The following is a 20,694-nucleotide window of genomic DNA, read 5'->3' as shown; positions in this document are numbered from 1 at the left end:
CTAATGAATCGCACACCACTGAGCCATGTGCTAACTGGTTCAGCCGTGCGCACAATGCAGAACGCCAGCGCCTGCAGGACGGGGACCAGAATGGGGTTGGCAGGGAGAGCCTAATGATATTAGAGGTCAGCTGGGTGCAGAAGCTCCCCACAGAAGGGGCACCCATCTCCACCAGCCCAACCCTGAATCTCCTCACAGGGGTGCCCTGACTTCCAGACTTGCCCAGTTGGCCCCTGACTTCAATTCCACTGCAATCTAGATTTAGGAGGCTGGGTGGGGATGAGTGGTTCCTCAGCTTTCAGTGGAGACACAGCCAAGACTTCCTTTTTGCAAGCAAACCAAAGGAACAATCTTCAAATGCTCCCTCACTGCAGGCTTTTCTGGGTGCTCTGATTCTACTCCTTGTCCAGCTCTGCTGTGGCTTCCTCCCTGTCCTAGCCTCCTAGGGGTAATGATTTCAATGTTGCGGCATTTTTCCCCCACCTTACCTTTATCTTTCCCATTTTAAGACTTTTGCTTTTCTTGATCTGATGAGTGGACAGTTCTATCATTGATATTAACTGTACCTGAAATGGGTATCGGCTCCAAAATGCCCACAAAAACACCCCTCCGTGCTTATAATTTGATTGTCTACTGTCTGCCGAAGCCCGAGGCTCAGACAGGCAGAGCTCCAGGCTTCTGCCTACTGCATGCCATCCTGTCTGCTGCATCCCCTCCTCACGTGCTCACACCTTAGTGAGAAATAAAAACATAGTGGGAGGTTCTCCTCTGATCCTCCTGCCTGTGTCCTGCCACCCTTCCCAGCAGCCATGAGAGACTACAGTCACACAAGCAGGTCCCACTCACCACTGCCATGGACTGCTGGGTAGTCTCCAGGAAAGAGACTGCCCTGACCTGTACCCAAGCTCTCCCAGACTGGGAAGAGTGCAGAGTGCAGGCTTGGGAGCTTTCCTTCTATAGCTGAGCAGGGAATGCTACTGCCATACACATGTATGCGTGTTCTCTCTCTCTCTCTCTCTCTCTCTCTCTCTCTCTCTCTCTCTCTCTCTCTCTCTCTCTCTCTCACACACACACACACACACACACACACACACACACATGCACACCGGTATCTGAAGCTCCCTGATCCTCAGAACCTGCCTTGGAGGGCCTGGTGCCCCTCCTGTATCAAGACTACGATCTTTCTTGGGTTAACAGCCTCCTTCCCCGTCTGGCCCAGCCTGGCTGGCTAAGCCCCACTGAGCAGTCACTTATGTAAGTCCTTTACATAGCCCTCTGCCTGGCTTATTTGGTGTCCTGGACAAGCTACTGGAATTAAGGCTGTTCAGCTCTGAGGGCAGAATCTGGATCTCCTACTCTACCCCGAGCTTGGCTGTGGTAAGAAGTACAGAGGGTTAGAACTCAGATGTTCTAGAACCTGCTTCTCCAGTAGCCAAGGGCAAGTCACTTCCACTTAGCACCCCCATCTTGGAAACCAGGGTATAGAGGTCAGGTGATCCTACCTGCAACTTGGCTGTTTCTAACTTTCCCTGTATTTCCCATTTTGTTCCTACTAGTTCTCTAGATTACTTTTTAAAAAGTATTTACACATTTTCTTCTGATTGTAAACACACACACACACACACACACACACACACACACACACACACACACACACACACACACACACACACACACACACACACACACACACACAATTTGGAGAAGTCCAGAAAAGCATAAAGAAGGAAACAGTGGCCAGGCTATTACCCTAGAGATAACAGTGAGTGAAAGACAGAACTCCCTCCTTTCTACCATGCCTGAACACAGCCCAGCCTTCAACCCTGCACTCTGGCTCTGCTTCGGCTGGGGACTCCCGCCATCCCCCCAGTGTCCTGTGGGTATTTTTGTGAATTGTGAACTCCTTCCCATTCTCAGTGGACACAGAGGAATCCTGGAGCTGCCCTGGCAGGGCGGGCTCCACAGGGACCCAGCAGGCTGCTTGTTTCGGACTCTCCGGCCCCAGGGCTTGCTCATGGGATGAAGTCCTATCCAAGACAAACTTTATAGACGAGAACAGGCAAGACCTCACATCCCAGACTGACTGAGCCAAATCAGATCACTGGCAAGTTTCTCTGAGCTCCAGTGGGGAAATCAAGTGCAATAGCCATTACAGCCAACTGTGCTGTCTTAGATCCCACGTCTACCCTTGGTTCTTTTCTTTTTGGTGCTAGTACCAGAGCTTGAACTCAGGGCCTTGTACTTTCACTTGGCTTTTTTGCTCATGGCTGGCACTCTACCATGTGAGCTATGCCCACTAGCGCAGCATTTGCTGGCTAATTGGAGATGATGTCCCAAGAACTTTTCTTCCTAGGCTAGCTTCAAACCATGATCATCCAGGCCTCAGGCTCCTGAAAAGCTAGTGTTACAGGCAGGAGCCACTAGCATTGAACTGGTGGTTTGTTTACTGGAGTTTTCTCCCTTTAGGCCAGGAGCTAAAGTGGCTCTTGGGCAGCATCTGCCATACAGTGACAGAGGTTGTCTATCCTTTACTGGCAACACATTGAGTGGTATCTGGAAGACCCAAAGACAGGCCTGATCTCTGGCCTCAGGCATCCAGATGTGGGCAGAGTCAGGAGCTGTAGGTAGAGGAACAGAATCGTGGGAAAATCTAGTCCTCCATCCCCCTTTTGCCAGAACAATCTCCAGGGTTGTACATTCCTCTTGGCTCAGGAAAGCTCTGGGCAGGGCCCCTCCCTGAACTCCTCCCAGATTGCCTGCAGAGTCCAGGCAAGTATATACCTTGTGTTCTGTCACAGAGCCCTGAGTGGCAGAGAGTGACCTGCCCATTTTGTGGGCAGCAAGCAGAAGATTGGCACCTAGGCATGCTAGGCTCCACTCTAGACTCTGGGGAGAGTGGTAAAGGATGCTAGATAGGTCCTGCCCATACTCTCACCTTCCTCGCCAGGGGGAACAGTCTTAGCCTGCACTGGGGCAGCTGTGGGCAGCTTCTGGCTCCTTGGTTGGCAGCATGGTGGCATTCTGGGAAAAGTGGGCTCTAGATATTGACCCTAACAGTCTTGAAGTTTACGGGTGCATAACACGTCTCCCAAACCCCACCCACATGGCCTCAAAGGACATTTCTTCTCTTGTCTTTGGCAGGTCAAGTCAGGATGTCCTACAGGGGAGAAGGGCAGCTTTCCTGGTCTCCTCTGCCTCACTGCCATCAGCCACATTGTGCCTGGCATCCTTGTCAAGTCCTAACTTCAAGAGGTAAGGACGCATGGCTCCCATCCCCATGGGCACTTTGTCCTGGACACTGGCAAACCTTCCACAGGGGGAGGGGGGGTCCCCTACTCCTCCCAGCTGAGAGTCTTGTCCCCTCCCCTCCCCCACCCCCACCACCGAGCCATGTACCACATTTCTCTGCCGCCTCACCCTCTCTCCCCATAGGAGTAACTGCCGTGGCACAGACAATGAAGCTGTATTGATTAGTACAATTCCTGGGCACCTCCGGCCCGTCTCCCCGGGAGCTGGGACAATGCAGCTTTGATACTCAGAGCAGATTCTCAGCAGGTCCTTGGGCTGGGGGAGCCCTTACCCCCCCCAACTTGCCTCCCCTGCACCCCCACCACACAGCTAACTCTTCCTGAACTCCTTTGCACAGTTGCAACTTTCTGGGTCACTTCGGCTGGTGTCTGTCTCACTGGCTGGCTGTGCCTGTCCCTCCCTGGCACAAACCACTCAGCCCCTTGCCCCACTGCCAGCTGAGCTTCCAAGCCTGCCTGACACCAGGAAGGGGGCTCAATCTTCTGGAAAGTGACTGACCTGTTCTGGGGGAGAGGGAGTCACAGGTCCATGAGCTGTGGCCATCCTGGGGTGAGCGCTGGGAGCAAGCCGCGTGTCTCCACCGCTCATTCACACCTCTGCCAGCTTCAGTGCGACACTGACGCATCCCCTGCCTCTCCCGCTGCCGGGCTGGGCAGCGGCAATTACTTTCACCTCACCTCCTCCCGAAGCTCTGCCTCCCCCTGCCCTGGCCCTCCCCCTCCGGCCAGTCCCCATGCAGCTCCACAGAGAATGAGGCATAGGGTTTGTTGTGTTTTTCCCTTGTTCCCAGCAAGTTGTTAGAACAAAACACACATACTCCCTCCCTCTCTCTCTCAATTTCCCCCCCCCCCTTTCCCAGAGTGGGGCAGAAGGAGTGTAGGACAGGGTGAGAGGATGGCCACCCCCTCCCACAGCTGTGGGTGGGCCCCTGGGGTAAGGTAGTTGGTGGCCAAGGATTGATGGTCCTTGCTTTGTGGGGGCCCTGGTGGTGAGGGCTCAGTCCACAGGGCAGTACCAGGGCATCTCAAACATCTTCTTCCAGTGGTGTGGACTGGGAGATATTGGTTCCTGCAGCTGTATCTTTCTTTGGGAGTTGGGGACTCTCTACTCAGCCAAGATAACTGAAGGGGTGTCCTCACAGGAGAATGTGAAGAACCATGCAAGAACTCTCTGACCTAGTGACTGTGCCATTACCAGTCCAAAGACAGATGGTGCTAACCAAGACAGGGTCACTACTGAGTCCAAAGGGAAGGAGGGATGGAATAAGGACTCAGAGGGATTTGTACTGCATCATCCAGAACCTGATACACAGGTCTGAGAGTGTGGTATATGGGCTGGGTGATCCTGGCAGTGTCCCCATGACTACAGTGGGGTCTCATCCAATCCAGCCCTTCTCCCCTGAGGCTATACTCACTGGTTAGTCCCTAGCTGACACTCAGACACAAGCCTGAGCTAGGAAAGTGGGCTAGGAAGAAGGTGGGACCAGTATTCTAGTCCTGGGAAGGGCTAAGTCCCTTTGGAAACTGGTAAGATGGTAGAGGAAGGAATGGTAAACAGCAGGAGCGTAGTAAACACTTGTCAAATGAGGTGTACATGAATTCTGCTGGAAGGACATTTTTTCTGTGAGTTTGGAGAATATAGGGAAGACTGACTAGGGAAAGATAACACTTTAAAAAATATCTGAGGCCAGGCACCTGTGGCTCACGCCTGTAATCCTAGCTACTCAGGAGACTGAGATCTGAGGATCACGGTTCAAAGCCAGCCTGGGCAGGAAAGGCCGTGAGACTCTTTTTTTTTTGGGGGGGGGGGGCCTGAACTCTGGGCCTGGGCGCTGTCCCTCAGCTCTTCAGCTCAAGGCTAGAGCTCTACCACTTGAGCCACAGCGCCACTTCCGGCTTTTTTTTTAATGTGGTGCTGAGGAATCGAACCCAGGGCCTCAGGCATGCAAGGCAAGCGCTCTACCACTGAACCACCTTCCCAGCCCTGGCCGTGAGACTCTTATCTCCAATAAACCACTCAAAAAACCAGAAGTGGTGCAATGGCTCACGTGGTAGAGCACTAGCCTTGAGCTGAAGAGCTGAGGGACAGAGTTCAGGCCCAGAGTTCAAGCCCCATGACTGATACACGCACACAAAGAAGTCAGAAGTGGTGTTGTGGCTCAGGTGGTAGAGTGTTTAGTCTTGAGCACAAAGAGGTTCAGGGACAGCACTCTGGCCATTAGTTCAATCCCCAGGACAGGCAAAAATAAAAAACAAAAAAAAATTTAATATTTGAAAAATGGCACAGTCAGATAGGCCTGAGTTCAAATCCAAGGTCTGGCAGCCTCTCACCATATACAACCTTAAATAAGTTGCTTAACGTGTCTGTTGTCCATTTCTGCATCTTTAAAATGTGGATATCTACCAACCACTGAATATAGGTAGCATTAGTAATAACAATAAGCAACAATAGACATTAGGCATTTTCTGTGAGTCCTAAACACTTCATGTATACTAACTCAGTCCTCCTAACAGTCCCATGATGGCTGCATGGGCCTTTGGGCTCCCTCCTAAGTATAGCCTTAGACCTTTCCAACTTAGCTACTCAATGGGCCAGGCTCATGCAACCAGGCCCCAGACACACTCCCCTGAATTCCTTTGGGCACAGTCTAAGGGCCAAGGCCCTGGTCGGGCCACTGGCTCCAGGAAGGCCCAGTCACCCATGATGCCCAAAGGCTCACTTCCACCCAGGGTGGGCTCTGGCTGCCCTGGTCTGGGCTGGGTTCCCAGAACAGGCAGCCCTGGCTGGATGGCTTTCCCTGGCTCTGGCTATGGGGACAGGAGGCGGCAGCAGCCCAGCTGGGCCCTGGCTGTAATGAGGCCTCATTAGTGGGATCCAGCTGCTCCAGCCCCACTTAGCAAGGCTGACTCCCCTAGCCCCAGCCTTTTGACTTTCCTTAATAAGAGTGGGCATCCTTCCAGAAGGGCAAAGATTCTAGGGACTTTGTTGTCCTCTGTGACTCTGGAGGGAAGGTCCTGCTGAGCTAGTATTCAAGAGTGCTAGGGACATGGGGATGACTAGGGGAAGCTGTGTACGGGAAGATGAGGCCATAGGACTGAGTATGTGGGCTACAGAGGAAGTGAAAGGGGAACGAAAGGAGGGTCTTAGAGTCCAAGAAGCCTGAAGAAGGCAGGGCCTTTTCCTCTGGATCTGGACATTCCATTTCCCCAGGGAAGTAGTATTCGCACATCTAGAACCATCAGAAAATCATTGCTTAAGCTGTCTTGTATAGAAGAGCACTTTCTTATAGACTGTGTGCCATCACTGAGCTAGGAGAGTATCTACTACTATGTGCCAACACCTGGGTTAGAATAGTACTAGATGCCAGAAGCTGTATCAGCAAGAGTGCCCACTGTGTGTCAGGTCCAATACTGAGAGAAAAACATTGCATGCTAGATGTGTGCCAGGAGAATACCCACATTACCAGAGTAATGCTCAATCCAATGCTGGAAGGGTACAAATTATGTGCCAGGTCCTGTGTTAAGCGAGGGCCCACTATGTGCCAGGCCCTAAGCTGAGAGCTCCGTGTGTCTACCCATGTCAAGTGAACCCCTGTGGTATGCTAAGTCCTTCACATGAGGTGAAAATGCCCATCTCTGAGTTGAATAAGCACCCACTGTGCACTGGGCACCATACTAGATGAGTATCCACTGGGTGGCAGGCTCTCCACTGAGTGCTCAGGCTGTGCCAAGTTTGTATTAGCTGAGCATTTCCCACATGTTGCAACTTGTGCTGAGTGCCCAGGGCTGATAGGGCCTTCTACCAAGGGAGCGCTCAACATGTGCCAAACCCTGTGCCTGGTGAATTCCCAACATATGCCAAGCCTATACTAGCTGAGCACTTGCTACATGCCAAGACTGGACTGGATGCACGAGCACTCACTGTGTTCTAGGCCCTGTGATGAATGCTGCAGACAAGAGGTCTCCAAATCCTCAAGTCAAAGCAGAAGGGTGGGGCAGGCCCAGGTGGCTGCTGGTGTTTGCAGAGTCTTCTGGGACTTAGAAGCTCTGACACCCACCGTCCTGGTATCTGGATGACTCAATCAAAATGTTCAAAGACATGGGAAGAAGCCAACCTGGCTCAGGCCAGGGGAAGAGACTGAAATGGCCAGCCTGGGAGCTTGGTGTGAGTTGGTAGGGTTAAAACTAAGCCAGTCAAGACTTCTGCCTACTCTCCTGTGCTCCCCTCCTCCAGCTCCTGTCCTTTGAGACCCAGACAGCCCTGCCCTACACGTGTACAGAGGCCCTGGGCCTCCATGGAAGGACCATCCCACCCACCCTCGGTGCCCCCGAGCATCCCAGCTGCTCCCAGCTTGGAGGTACCCTGGCCAGCTGGGTCCTCGCAAGGCCCTGTCCTAAGATCCACTGAGGCGTGAGGGAGGCAGCTGAGCTGGCCTGGCAGAGACCATCTGGGCTGGGAGTGGGGGTAGAGACACGTGCAACAAGCATGTGGGCCTGGGCACGTGCTGGGAAATGGCTGGCTCCTCTCTAGGGCACCTGCCTGAGAGCCCAGAAGAAGCTCCTGTGATGATACTGAAGAGACCTGAAACCAGAGGTCAAGGGCAGTGGAAGTGAGGACCTCAAGGTAGAGGCTAGTTGTCCAACTCTTTGATAACAGGAAACAAACAGTGTAATAGAAGCCACAGAAAACCAGGAAGTTCTCGGCATCATCAGCTCACAGACACGTCTTCATCATCCTCTCTTCTGACCTAGGAGGGCATCTAGTGATGTAGCATTTGGAAGGAACTTCCTCAGCCACTGGGCCTTAGGAAGACACAAACACCTAGCAAGTGCTGACTTAGCTCCATGTTAGTAAGCAGGGATGGGTCTTGGCAGGGACTGGCTGTATCCTAGAGACAAGCTCTGAATGGAGCTGCTTCAGTTCCAAACTGGGACCCAAGAATAGAGTAGCCCAAGGTCATCAGCAAAGCTGAACAAGAAGCAGGAATAGAAATCTCTGAGTAACCACCGGGGGTACCCATGGGACAGATGCTATGAGCTTCAAACACAGCAGTGGGTAGAAGGCAAAGGGCAGAGGGCAAGCCCCAGCTATCTTTAGGCCATCCTGGTGCTGGGAACGGGAGTCCCAAGACAGCATTCCCTCCCACGGGCGGCTGGAAGGCATAGCACCGGTCCAGGAAGCTCAGCTGGGACCTAGTAACTCAGGCTCTCTGAGCTGCCCACATGGGTACCCCAATTCTTGTGCTCACCAGCTCTCCTGCCTGCCAGCCCTGCCAGGGTCACTCCAGAGAAGAACCATGGAGTTCTTGAAGGGGCTCACAGGGCTTAGTGTCTCAAGGAAAGGAGAGGGGAGGGCTGAGATTTCCCAGGGAAAAGGTGAGGTCCTGCTTAGGTTCTAACACAAGATCTACCTCCCAGCAAGAGTTAATATCATAAACTCTCCATCTGTGCCTAACCTGAGCATCTCAACTGATTCTAGACTGGCTCAAGAATCCTTTCAGCTGGGCACCAGTGGTTCAGCCTGTAACCCTAGCAACTCAGGAGGCTGAGATCTAAGGATCACGGTTTGAAGCCAGCCCAGGCAAGAAAGTCCAGGAGGCAGTTATCTCCAATCAACCACCAGAAAACTGGAAGTGGCCCTGTGGCTCAAAGTGGTAGATTGCTAGCCTTGAGCAGAAGAGCTTGGGCAGCGCCCAGGCCCCAAGTTCAAGCCCTACAACCACCTCTACCACCACCACTAACAAAAAATCCTTTCAGAAGTCTGGTTTATTCAGACTCCTTGAAGAGCTGGATGCTAGAGATTCAGAATAGGATTGGACAGAAGCAGAATCACCCCATACCTTTCCCCAAACCATTCCTCTGAACCACGTTCTCTAAATCCCAGAAATTTTTGGTGAGAGACTAGGTTAGCTAAGAGAAGGCTTAACAGAGACCCCAGGCCAACTAGTCTTTAATTAAATGAGGGAAGCAACAGAAGGCATTGATGGGGAGGGAGCTGTTGAGGGAGGGCTGTCCTCGGTCACTGGCTTCCTCCCCTGACAGCTGTCCAGTCTGGCTTGTCCCTGAGGCAAGATTCTAAGACAAAAAATACAACCATAGCCCTCAGGATAGGCTCTGGCTTCTTTCTCTTGCTTCCTGCTTCCGGTGCCAACCTGCTCCATCCATCAATGAGTCTTGCTCCTTCAAGACCATTCCCCAGGCTCTTGTTTCTTGAAGGGCCTTCCCACCACCACTCCTATGCTCTGAAGTAGAGGACAAAGGAGGGGCCGTGGCTTGGAGAAGGGGAGGAAGATTATTGAGGAGATTTCAGAAGAAAATTCTAACAAAAAGTTGGTTTTCTTGTTTTTTATTTTTGTTTTTTGGTCGGTCATGGGCCTGAACTCTGGACCTGGGTGCTGTCCCTCAGCTCTTCACTGGGCACTGTCCCTCAGCTCTTCACTGGGCACTGTCCCTCAGCTCTTCAGCTCAAGGCTAGCGCTCTACCACTTGAGCCACAGCACCACTTCCAGCTTTTTTCTGCTTCTGTGATGCTGAGGAATCGAACCCAGGGCCTCATGCATGTAAGGCCAGCACTCTACCACTGAGCCACCATCCCAGCTCCCCAAAAGTGTTTTTTTTAATGAAATTTGCATGAGAAAGCACCAGAGAAGTAGAGAAAAACCAGTGTCAGAGAATCCCTGATGAGCACATACTTGAATGTGCCCTAAGGCACAGCACTGGGTGGGCAGGAGCTGCCCAGGTACAGCCATGGCACAGTCCTGGCTGTTCTCCTCTCCTCCTAACAAGAGGAGCTGTGTCCTCTCCAGAGCACCTATCACCAGGATAGGCAGAGTGCCTTCCTGCCCCCTTTGCAGCAAGACTTAGCAGGGTTTCTGGTGGAACCTGCCCAGCTGTGAGCCTGGAGTTTGGTGCTGTCTCACTTGCTGGGTGAGGGGCTGCCTGCCTGGGATTTGGGAGAGCCCTGGTAATTGGGAGCCCTGGCAGTGCCAGCCCTGGTCTAATAGAGCCTCCTATACCCTCCCTTGTGCCATAGCAAGTAATTGGTAGGATGTCATGTAGGGCTGTGTGTGCCCTTTACCTCCATCATCCTGGCCCTTGTACTCACCAACATCCCTTTGGCACCTTTTCCTACCATGGTGGCAGTGGGTGGGGGGCTCTGGAGACCTGGATCACACTCACAGGCTCTGCTTCCAGTGCCTTTCAGACAACGGACCTCAAGAGCTGTAGAGAGAATAGAAAGTAAGGTGAGACCTAGGCCCAGGCAGGCTAGGAGTGGCCCTCAGAACTCTCCAGAACAGGTAGTACAGAGCCCCACACTACGAGCTAGGAGGTCTTTGTGTCCCCCTCCCCCCTCCTCCTTCAGCCTGGCCATTTTGCATCCTGCTCAATTCTGATGACCCTGGGGGACCAGCCCCTTCCAAGTTCTTCCCCCAACCCCTCTCCTGGGTCTTTTATTCTCCAGGCTTCCTGTCCCAATGGGCAAAGGTCTATTTTTGACTCTCCAGATGCCCAATCCTATAAAAGACAGAAAATGAACACAGAACTGGGACAGAGTCCAAGTCCTTCATCGTCTGTGTGAATGGCCACAGCCTTTGCCCAGGAGGGGAGTCAGCTTGGATCAGCACATGCTCCCCAACTTCAGCCCAACCAGCCACGATGGTCTTGCCCCATTCTGGTGCCATTCTGCTGCTCTGCACATGCCAGACTCACCAGGTGTAGCCAAATCTTCTTGCCTTCCTGGTTTTACACCAGGCTCACCAGGTGAAATTCTGCAAGTCCTTTAAACCTGTGGCCTATATGTCTTCTTCGCTCTGTAGCTTGTCCTAGCACTCCACTGCCAGAATGAACAAATTGCTTCCTCCTTTCTGGATCATGCAGACTTCAACCTGTGCCCTTACCATCTCATATAGACATATTTGCCTAGAAGTCCATCAACCACAAGCCAGTTCCCTGAGGGCTTGGGACTGGCTTTCTTTTATTCTTCTGGGCCTAGCACCCAACACTGTGCTGGAGCTAGTAAGATAGTTGAAATGGTTGAAATGAAGGGGAACCAGTGGGACAGGGGCCTGGAATTCAGGTCTGGTTTAGCATAGGCTCTCCTAGGAAAACATCGAAGAGCCCTCAGGGCCAGATGAGATGGAAAGGTGTGCAGATAAATGATAGGATCAAGTCATGTGGCAAAGCTCATAGGTTTAATAATAGAGATGAAAAAGGAATCATTTCTTTTCTTTTTTTTTTGGGGGGGGGTCCGGTCATGGGGCCTGAACTCTGGGCCTGGGCGCTGTCCCTCAGCGCTTCAGCTCAAGGCTAGCACTCTACCACTTGAGCCACAGCGCCACTTCCGGCTTTTTGCTTATGTGGTGCTGAGGAATCGAACCCAGGGCCTCAGGCATGCAAGGCAAGCGCTCTACCACTGAGCCACCTTCCCAGCCCCCAAAAAGGAATCATTTCTGACAGGCCTTAGGAGAAAAATCAACCTTCAGAGAGCCTTAACTCTTTCATGAAAGGATAGTCTTGGGTCAGAAAGATGAAGAAGTTCAAACTCCACAGTGCCTGACCCTAAGGTTGATTTGGCTGTGCTTCTGAGACCTTCCCTGAGCAAACTTCACTGCCACAGCTCTTCCGGGTCACTCAGCCTCACCCAAGTTACCTAGGAAAGTTACCACCTCTCACCCACAGGAAATCCCTGGAAGGATAAGGGAGAAGCAAGGAAACTACCTTTGCAAATAAGCCCTTGACTTCATTAAACCCTTTGCCTTGAATCATCTGATCTCTTGCAGGACTTGTCTCTTCAAAACAAGTAAGTGAAGAACTATGTGAACCACTTTTTCCTCCTTCCTTCTCTCTCTTCTTCCTTCATCTCTTTTCTTCTTTCCTTCCTTTCTTTTATTAATTATTATTATTTTTTTTTTTTTGGTCAGTCATGGGGCTTGAGCTCTGGGCCTGGGCGCTGTCCCTCAGCTCTTCAGCTCAAGGCCAGTGCTCTACCACTTGAGCCACAGTGCCACTTATGGTTTTCTGGTGGTTAATTGGAGATAAAAGTCTCACCAACTTTCCTGCCCAGGCTGGCTTTGAACAACGATTCTCATATCTCAGCCTCCTAAGTAGCAAGGATTACAAGTATGAGCCACCAGTGCCCAGCCTTAAATTTTCCATGGTACCCAAGGGTTCAACCTCAAAAATGGCAGTCTTCCCTGTAAGAGTCCTTGTGAAAATCTGCATCTTGGTAGTGGTCTCACTACCAGATGGTAGATGGGAAAGGAAGAGCACCATTTCCTTTTGCCTCTGCCCCTCAGTGTCTTCTCCCAACAAGATTCTGTTCATATCTTTGGTCTTCTGGCAGCAGTTAGTTACAGAAGGAAGCTATGTCCTTCAGAAAGGGATTGTATCCTCGTCCTTCTCACTCCTGGCACTGCCTGTGGCCCCTCCCTAGCAGTACACTCTCCATCAGACTTCCCTAAACCTGTCATTGAAGGAGTAATAATGACAATGATGGTAGTAATAACAGCAGATGGTGTTATTAAGAGCCACCTCAGGGGCTGGAAATTATTATTCCCTTTAGTCAGGTGAGTAAATTGAGGACAGTGTCCTGGGACTGAAGCTACATAGTGTTCTCACTCAGGTCATTTCAGAGTTCCTCATCTAGCTTCCAAGTGGAAAAACCAACCGAGGCCAAATGCCTAGCCTGGAAGCACTGAGCAAGTTTCATCTCTGACATCTCTGACTCAAGCCATTATAATCAGGCAGTCACCAGAATCTGTTCTCAGCTAGATCCTCAGAGCTAGCTGCCTTTAGGTGGTTTATGGATTACTAGAGCAAGAACACTTAGTGACTAGACCAGGAGAATGAGTTGGTTTAACTCTCTGCTGCTTCTCCTGCCTTTCTGTGTAACGGCCCTATCTATCCAATCAAAAAGTGCCAGTTGACAGAATCAGAAGGAAACAGGTGATAAAAATACAGCAGAGGGGTCCATTAGCTGTACTGGACATTGACGAAAGTGAACTAAGCAACTCAAGGGCAGCGATGGGAGGGAGGGAATGAGAGGGAAAGAGGGAACTGCTTACACCAAGTTAAAGGAAAGAAATGTACATATCACCTGATTTGGAAGAAATAGTTGTGTTGTGAAGGTTTGTAGAGTTCACAAATTTTATAGACCATGATATTGATAATTCACCTTGTGAAGGTTAAAATGTGTGACTTAGCTAAGTATCACTTTCCCACAGTATTGTGAAATTTATGTAATCAATCTCAATAAATAATTTTTTTAAAATAAAAAGTGCCAGTTGAGTGGTAGGGGTATAGCTCAGTGATAGAGCATTAGCTTAATATGCTGGGTTGAATCCCCAGCACAAAAACAGAAAAAGCCCACAACACTATGCCAGACCCTCTTCTAAGTATCAGAGGCTCATAATATCCAGGCTTTGGGCCTGTCCCAACCCATAGATAGGCCACCATTTACAAGCAGCAGGTCAGTTCAGCATATATGAAGTCCTCAGGCTATGGGATCTGATAGACTTAGGCTGGGTTCTGACTCTGCTACTCACTAAGCACATGATTCTTTTTTTTTTTTTTTTTTTTGGGGGTCCGGTCATGGGGCCTGAACTCTGGGCCTGGGCGCTGTCCCTCAGCTCTTCAGCTCAAGGCTAGTGCTCTACCACTTGAGCCACAGCACCACTTCCGGCTTTTTTCTTTTTGCTTATGTGGTGCTGAGGAATCGAACTCAGGGCCTCAGGCATGCAAGGCAAGCGCTCTACCACTGAACCACCTTCCCAGCCCCACTAAGCACATGATTCTAAAGCAATGCCTAATCTCTTTGAATGTGATTTTTCTCTATCTGGAAGATGGAGCTAAGAGTAATTTTCTCATAAACCCTGAGGTTTCTCTCTCTCTCTCTCTCTCTCCCTCTTCAGTCCTGGGGCTTGAATTCAAGGTCTAGGCACTGTCCCTGAGCTTCTTTTGCTCAAGGCTAGCACTCTACCATTTAAGTCACATTGCCACTTCCAGCGTTTCCGTTTATGTGGTACTGAGGCATCGAATGCAGGGCTTCATGAATACTAGGCAAGCACTCTACCACTAAGCCACATTCCCAGCCCTCTGCCTAATTTTATTTTATTTTTTTTGGTTGGTTGCGGGGCTTGAACTCTGGGCTTGGGCGCTGTCCCTGCGCTCTTCAGCTCAAGGTGAGTGCTCTACCACTTGAGCTACAGCGCCACTTCCGATTTTCTAGTAGTTTATTGGAGATAAGAGTCTCATGGAGGCCGGGCACTGGTGGCTCACGCCTGTAATCCTAGCTACTTAGGAGGCTGAGATCTGAGGATCGCGGTTCAAAGCCAGCCCCGGCAGGAGAGACCATGAGACTCCTATCTCCAATAAACCACCTGAAAACCGGAAGTGGCACTGTAGCTCAAGTGGTAGAGTGCTTGCCTTGAGCTGAAGAGCTGAGGGACAGCGCCCAGGCCCAGAGTTCAAGCCCCACGACCGACAAAAAAAAAAAAAAAAAAAAGAGTCTCATGGACTTTCCTGCCCAGGCTGGCTTTGAACCTCGATCCTCAGATCTCAGCCTCCTGAGTAGCTAGGATTACAGGCGTGAGCCACCGGCACCTGGCTTCTGCCTATTTTTTGACTCCACATTTTTCTCCTTTCCACACCATTAACCTTTTCAAAGACTTAAGAGTCTTCTTGATAGTCCACCACAGCCAAAAGGATATATGACCTAACTTGCTTAGCAGGCTGCCTACAACTAGATTCATTTATTCCACAAATACTTATTACAGGTCTGGTCTGGGCCAGATCTGTACCAAGTACTCAAAGGTCACCGAGTACTCAAAGGTCTCTGCCCTCTCTAGACCTGCCCATAAACTGAGAGGAAAAGAGTAAGATCGATGAGTCAAACCAAATAATTACAGACTGAGATAAATAGTATAAAGGAGATCTCTTTATATGCTCTACAGCAGGGTTGAAAGTCCTAGAAGTGGTGTTTAAGAATCAGAAGAAGATAATTCCGCAAAGTGACAATAGTAAGGAAGAGAAGGGGCCATTCAGGAAGTCAAAATAATCCAAAGGAAGGCTCAGGTAGCCCAGGAGAAAGTTGAAGGCAGACCCATAACAAGGAGGGCCTGTAGGCTCTGGATTTTGGTCTTTATTCTTTTTTTGGGGGGGGGAGGAGGGGGAAGGGTGTCCCGTTGTGGGGCCTGAACTCTGGGCCTGGGCGCTGTCCCTCAGCTCTTCAGCTCAAGGCACTACCACTTGAGCCACAGCACCACTTCCGGCTTTTTTCTTTTTTCTTATGTGGTGCTGAGGAATCAAACCCAGGGCCTCAGGCATGCAAGGCAAGCGCTCTACCACTGAGTCACCTTCCCAGCCCTTGGTCTTTATTCTAATGGCAATAGTGGCTATTAAAGGCTTTTAAGCAGATGATTAACTTGGAGAATGGATTAACAGAAATATTTTTTGAAAGCATCCCTCCTTAAGTAAGGTAGTGTGGGCCTGCAGTCCAGTTAAGAGGGAATCTGAGGTGGCAGAATAACCTGAGTCCACAAGCTTGAGATCAGCCTGAACAACATAAGGAGGTCCCTCTTCTAAACAGAACTGTGAAAGAAAGAAAGAAAAAAAAAAAAAAAAAAGGCAGGACAGGATCATCCTATTCACAGTGTGGAGAAAGGACCGGAAGGTGAGAGTAGTAAAGAAGAAATAAACTGAGAATGGGTCAGGCCAGAGGAGAAGGGGGCTTGGAAGATAATGTTGGCCAAGAGAAGGAGCACAGATCTGAGAGAAATTTAGAAGGCAGCACAGTAGGACTTGATAATACATAGGATACTAGAAAAGGGCAAGCTTTGTTAGTGAAATGGGAAGAAGCTGGTAGCAATCTCAGACACAAGAATGTGGCTGAGCTGGGGCTGGGAAGGTGGCTCAGTGGTAGAGTGCTTGCCTTGAATGCCTGAGGCCCTGGGTTCGATTCCTCAGTACCACACATAAGCAAAAAGAAAAAAGCCGGAAGTGGTGCTGTGGCTCAAGTGGTAGAGTGCTAGCCTTGAGCTGAAGAGCCTGGAGGCACAGTGCCCAGGCCCAGAGTTCAGGCTCCAGGACCAGACCCTCCCCCCCCCCCCCCCAAAAAAGAATGTGGTTGAGCTGGGTGATGGTGGCTCAGGACTATAATCCTAGCTTCTCAGATGGCTGAGATCTGAGGATTGTGGTAAGAAGCCAGCCCAGGCAGTAAGGTCCATGAGACTCTTATCTCTGACAATTACTCAGAAAAAGCTGGAAGTGGTGCTGTGGCTCACGTGGTAGAGCATTAGCCTTCAGCACAAAGAGGCTCAGGGACAAAGCCCAGCCCCCCTGAGTTCAAGCCCCAGGATTGGCAAAAAAAAAAGTGAGTGATATTGTAGTTTTGGGGAGGGGAGAGGGCAAGCTACAGTTGACTAGCAGGCTTGGGGGTACTAGCAGGCAGGTGTACACACTGCTAGTACTTCACAGTTTGTTGGGAAGATACAGAAGGAAGTATGATCTTGGTTCACTGTGATGGAGAGTTTGGAGGAGCAGTGGGAGACAGAGAGGCTTCCTTCTGCCTGAAGCCAGGATACCACCTGGGACCATCACCCAGGTGCATTCCCAGCAGGTCCTTCTTCTTTGATCACTTGTCCCCACTTCCACCTATATATATAACCTACACATCTTCAAAACCTGTCTCAAAGCCATTGTCTTCAAGACTTCCCGTGTCCTCCCAGTTGCTGGCAGTCTTTCTGTGGTACCCCTTAAAGCACACGGTGTGCTCTAGTATGCTAGCCACAGGTAGCATTGCAGCATGCTTGTCTGTTGGTGTTCAAGTCCGGCTCCCCCACTAGCTGGAGAGCTCTTCCAGGGCACAGGTGTGCTTCTTCCATGTCCTCAGCGCTGGTATCTCTACAGTCCTCAAGAATAAGTGTGTGGATTTCTCTGTGGTCCTTGGGAACATGGGCATGCTCAGTGTTCCTCCTTGGTCCCAGAACTATTTTCCTCACCCAGTACTCTCCAATCTTTTATTGCCCCTTCTCTTTAGGGACACCTTTTAGGTTCCTCTCTCCTTTACCACTCCTTCTCCTCAACCCTCTATTCTTTATCTCCTAGCAGTTTTTCCAGATAAAAAACAGACTGGGAGGGGGCTGGGAAGGTGGCTCAGTGGTAGAGCACTTGCCTTGCATGCTCGAGGCCCTGGGTTGGATTCCTCAGCACCACATAAGAAAAAAAAAGCCGGAAGTGGCGCTGTGGCTCAAGTGGTAGAGCGCTAGCCTTGAGCTGAAGAGCTGAGGGACAGCTCCCAGGCCCAGAGTTCAGGCCCCACGACTGGACCAAAAAAAAAAAGAAACAGACTGGGCTTTGTGAGGGGAGCTGTCAAAAACCTGTGTGCGCGGCTCCTTTAAGAATGATCAACGAGAGGGCGTGGCCTGCAGGGTGCAGGCCCGACCGGGGGGGGTGCGGCTCCTTTAAGTAGCGGCCGGCGGGCAGCGCTCGGGCCGCGGGTGGGCGGCCGGGCGGGGTAGGGGTGCGGTCGCTCCGCTATCTGCGGTGCCTCCCGGAGCGTCCCGGTTCCTCGAAGCGGGACGTGTCCACTGTAATCGGGGTGCGAGGTGTGTGGGTGGGGGGCAGGCGTTACATCAGCCACCACGTGTGGGCCTCTCAGCTGGCGTGGAGCGGGCGGCCCCGCCCCCGGCCCCTGCGGTGGAAAAGTACCGGGGTGCCGAGGGCCCCGCCCCCGGCCCCGCCCCCGGGCCGCGGCGGCCCCGCCCGGCGCTCGGGGCAAGCCCCCCCACCTCCATCCCGGCGCGACCCGGCCCCGCAGCCGTCTGCGGCCCCGCGGAGACGATCGGGTGCGGGGCGCCGGCCGCGGAGGGGGCCGCGGGGCTGCTAGGCCCCCCGGTCTCACCTGCGGCCGCCGGGGCTCGCCCTCGGCGCTCCCGGAACCAGGTTCCCGGTGGTGAGGGCGCAGATTTTTTTATCCCCCTCCCCCAAGGTAATAGTCCCCCCCCACACACACACCCCAAAGAATCCCCTCTTTGGCGGTCCCTTCCCAAAGCCGTGGCCTCGGGAGCCCGTGGACAAAGAGATCCGGAGGGCCCCGTGACTTCCCACGGCTTCCCGAGACCCGCGGGCGCGCGGGAACCCGCGGCACCCGGCGGGCGAGTGGGCGGGCAGATGAGGGAGGCCGCGGGCTGGAGCGGCCAGATAGATAGGCAGCGGCCGCCAGGCCGGCGGCGGGGAGGAGGGACGCAGAGCCCGCGCGAGGGGTGCGGGACCCGGCGCCCGGCCCGGCGCCCCGCGGGGGGCCCCCTCATCCCCGCACGCACAGACCCACCGGCGCCCCAGACAGACCGCGACACGCTCTGGTTCCGGCGTTCCCCGCACCTCCCGCCGCCCCCGACCGAGCCGGCGTCGGCACGCAGCACACCCCCCTCCACTCCCGGCACCGCTTCTCTCCCTCTCCCCCCCCCCACCGCGTCCCCGCACCTCCCGATTCCCGCCCGCCTCGGCTCCTCGGTGACAGCGGTGACACCCAGACGCGCGCACCTACCCCGACCTCCGCGGCGAGACAGACATCCCGGTGCGAGCACCCACACTCGCAGCCCCAGATGCCGCATGCATGCGCGATCGCAAACACCGCACACACACAGAGACACGGACACACGCACGCGCGCGCTGGCCGCGGGGCTGAGCACCGCAGCGCCCCGGCCCCCCAGCCCCCTCTTACCATGCTGCAGCCCCCGGCCCAGGCGTGCCGGGTCCGCACCGCCGTGCGCCCAGGTGGCTTTCTTAAAGGGAAAGTTGCATCAGCCTCCCGAGGCTCGGAGCCGCCGCGAGTCCGCCCGCCCCGCCGCGCCGCTCGCCGCTCCTCCAGAGCTTGTTGTGTTTTGGTTTCGGGGAGGCGGGGGCTCAGAGTTTGGTGAAAGTTTGAAGAGTGAAGAAGGCTGGAAAGACCCAGCCAAGTCCCTCCTCTCCCCGAACAGCTCCCCTGGCCGCCCTCCCTCCCCCCGCCCCGTCCCCTCCCCTCCGCTCCCTTCTCCCTTCCCCTCCCGCGTGCCGACTTCTCCCAGACTCCTCCTCCCAGGGAATAAAATTACAAGTCGCTCCGGCTTTCAGATGATTGATCCCCACAAACCCCTGAGAGTGGGGCTCGTCGACGTAACCCCAATTCTCCGCCCAGGCCTTTGCTACCCTCCAGCTGGGGCCCTTGGAAAGAAGCAGATGTAGTTCCCTTCGGGCTAGGCTGGAATGAAGCCAAAAGGCCTGGGGCACATGAAGGGGGGGGTGCAGGGGGGGTTGAAGTTAGCCGCCCGGGCCCCTGGCCTTCTGCGCCTGCGTTCCCCCTAGAGAGAAGTCAAAAGCAAATTCCGTTCCCTTTGGAGCTGCGCCGCTAGAGACTGGGCCCAGCTGGGTAAGGCCTGGGACCTACTCCTTGGAATTGGAGAGCTGGGGGAGTCCTTTCTCCAGTACACTCCCCTCCCCGCCCCCATGCTACAAACATCAGCGTGAGCTTCCTAAGTCCCTCAGTGGGGAGACAGACAAGGGGCCCCCAAACCCAGTTAAAGGAGTCTTGGCTAGGAGTTGCTTTGTGGAGCCTGTTGAAATGGAGAGGATTCGTTAAGGAAATGCCTACCTATTCACTTGCTGGCTAGTGGGGCCTGGAATTTGGAATGGGCCCTCCATATTTGCTTATTTGAAGATAGCCACCTTTCCAGGAAAGGGACTGTTAACAGGAACTGTTGTTGTTCCAGCCTGAGTGGGACAATCTATCTACTCAGGGAACACCCTAGGCTGGAGAGGCTGACGCCATTGTGTCCACCACCATGGTCTTATTTTTTCCTCTGGGGACACTCAGCCTTGAAGAAGCAGATGCATCCCTGTCAAAATTACACAAGACCAATCAAGGAATGAGATTCTACTTTATTAATTTATAGTCAGAGGCCCTGAACAAGATAACAGGTGTCCTGCCCATTCACCTCCTGTAATGTGTGCCCTCTCTGTCTATTCCCCAGCTCCAGTTCACACAGACAGCTCTCCACTGCCTTAGAACTCATAACCTAGTAGCTGTTGGAGACAATCAGGTCTGCAAAGACACTTATATCCCTTTTTACTTTGTCCTTAAACCTAGCCAATACTGTTAGGACAATAGTGTTAATCATGAGAGTATTAGAATAAAGAAAGAGCAGAAAGTGAACTCAACAGACCAGATCAATGGAAAGTAGAAGTAGAAGAGGGATGCCTTAGTGACCAGAGGAGAGTCAGGAGACATGAGGTGTAATGGAGCAGGGGTGCAGGGAATTAAGAAGGATAATGGTTGTGGGCAAGGTCACAGCACAGGTTGCTGGAGAGTGCAAAGAGTTTCCGGAGTTTAGGGCACAGGCCTGGCTTGGGG

The 20,694-nt window shown here is 52.6% G+C and overlaps 1 protein-coding gene across 6 annotated transcripts in view; it reads right to left on the bottom strand.

Annotated features, from left to right (window-relative positions):
• The window catches only part of LOC138803423 (sodium- and chloride-dependent glycine transporter 1), a 33,913-nt gene extending 14,631 nt beyond the window's left edge, over nt 1-19,282 (bottom strand). For 2 of the 6 annotated variants that reach the window (XM_069987411.1, XM_069987412.1), the window contains exons 1-2: nt 19,030-19,282; nt 10,414-10,529 (exon numbers count right to left, since the gene is read on the bottom strand). In XM_069987411.1, coding sequence (XP_069843512.1) covers nt 10,414-10,443 — 30 coding nt within the window. In that variant the 5' untranslated portion in view covers nt 10,444-10,529; nt 19,030-19,282. Of the gene's footprint in view, nt 1-3,807; nt 3,974-10,413; nt 10,530-18,852; nt 18,917-19,029 lie in introns of those variants that run through there. The other 4 variants (XM_069987410.1, XM_069987414.1, XM_069987409.1 and 1 more) reach the window with 3 other exon arrangements.
• Between the last annotated feature and the right edge of the window lie 1,412 nt (nt 19,283-20,694).

This window comes from Dipodomys merriami, unplaced genomic scaffold (assembly GCF_024711535.1).
Source record: "Dipodomys merriami isolate MVZ:Mamm:240054 unplaced genomic scaffold, mDipMer1.0.p SCAF_34, whole genome shotgun sequence".
Lineage (NCBI taxonomy): Eukaryota > Metazoa > Chordata > Mammalia > Rodentia > Heteromyidae > Dipodomys > Dipodomys merriami.
The sequence above is the reverse complement of the archived record's forward strand: the minus strand, read 5'-3'. Positions and strand labels throughout refer to the sequence as shown.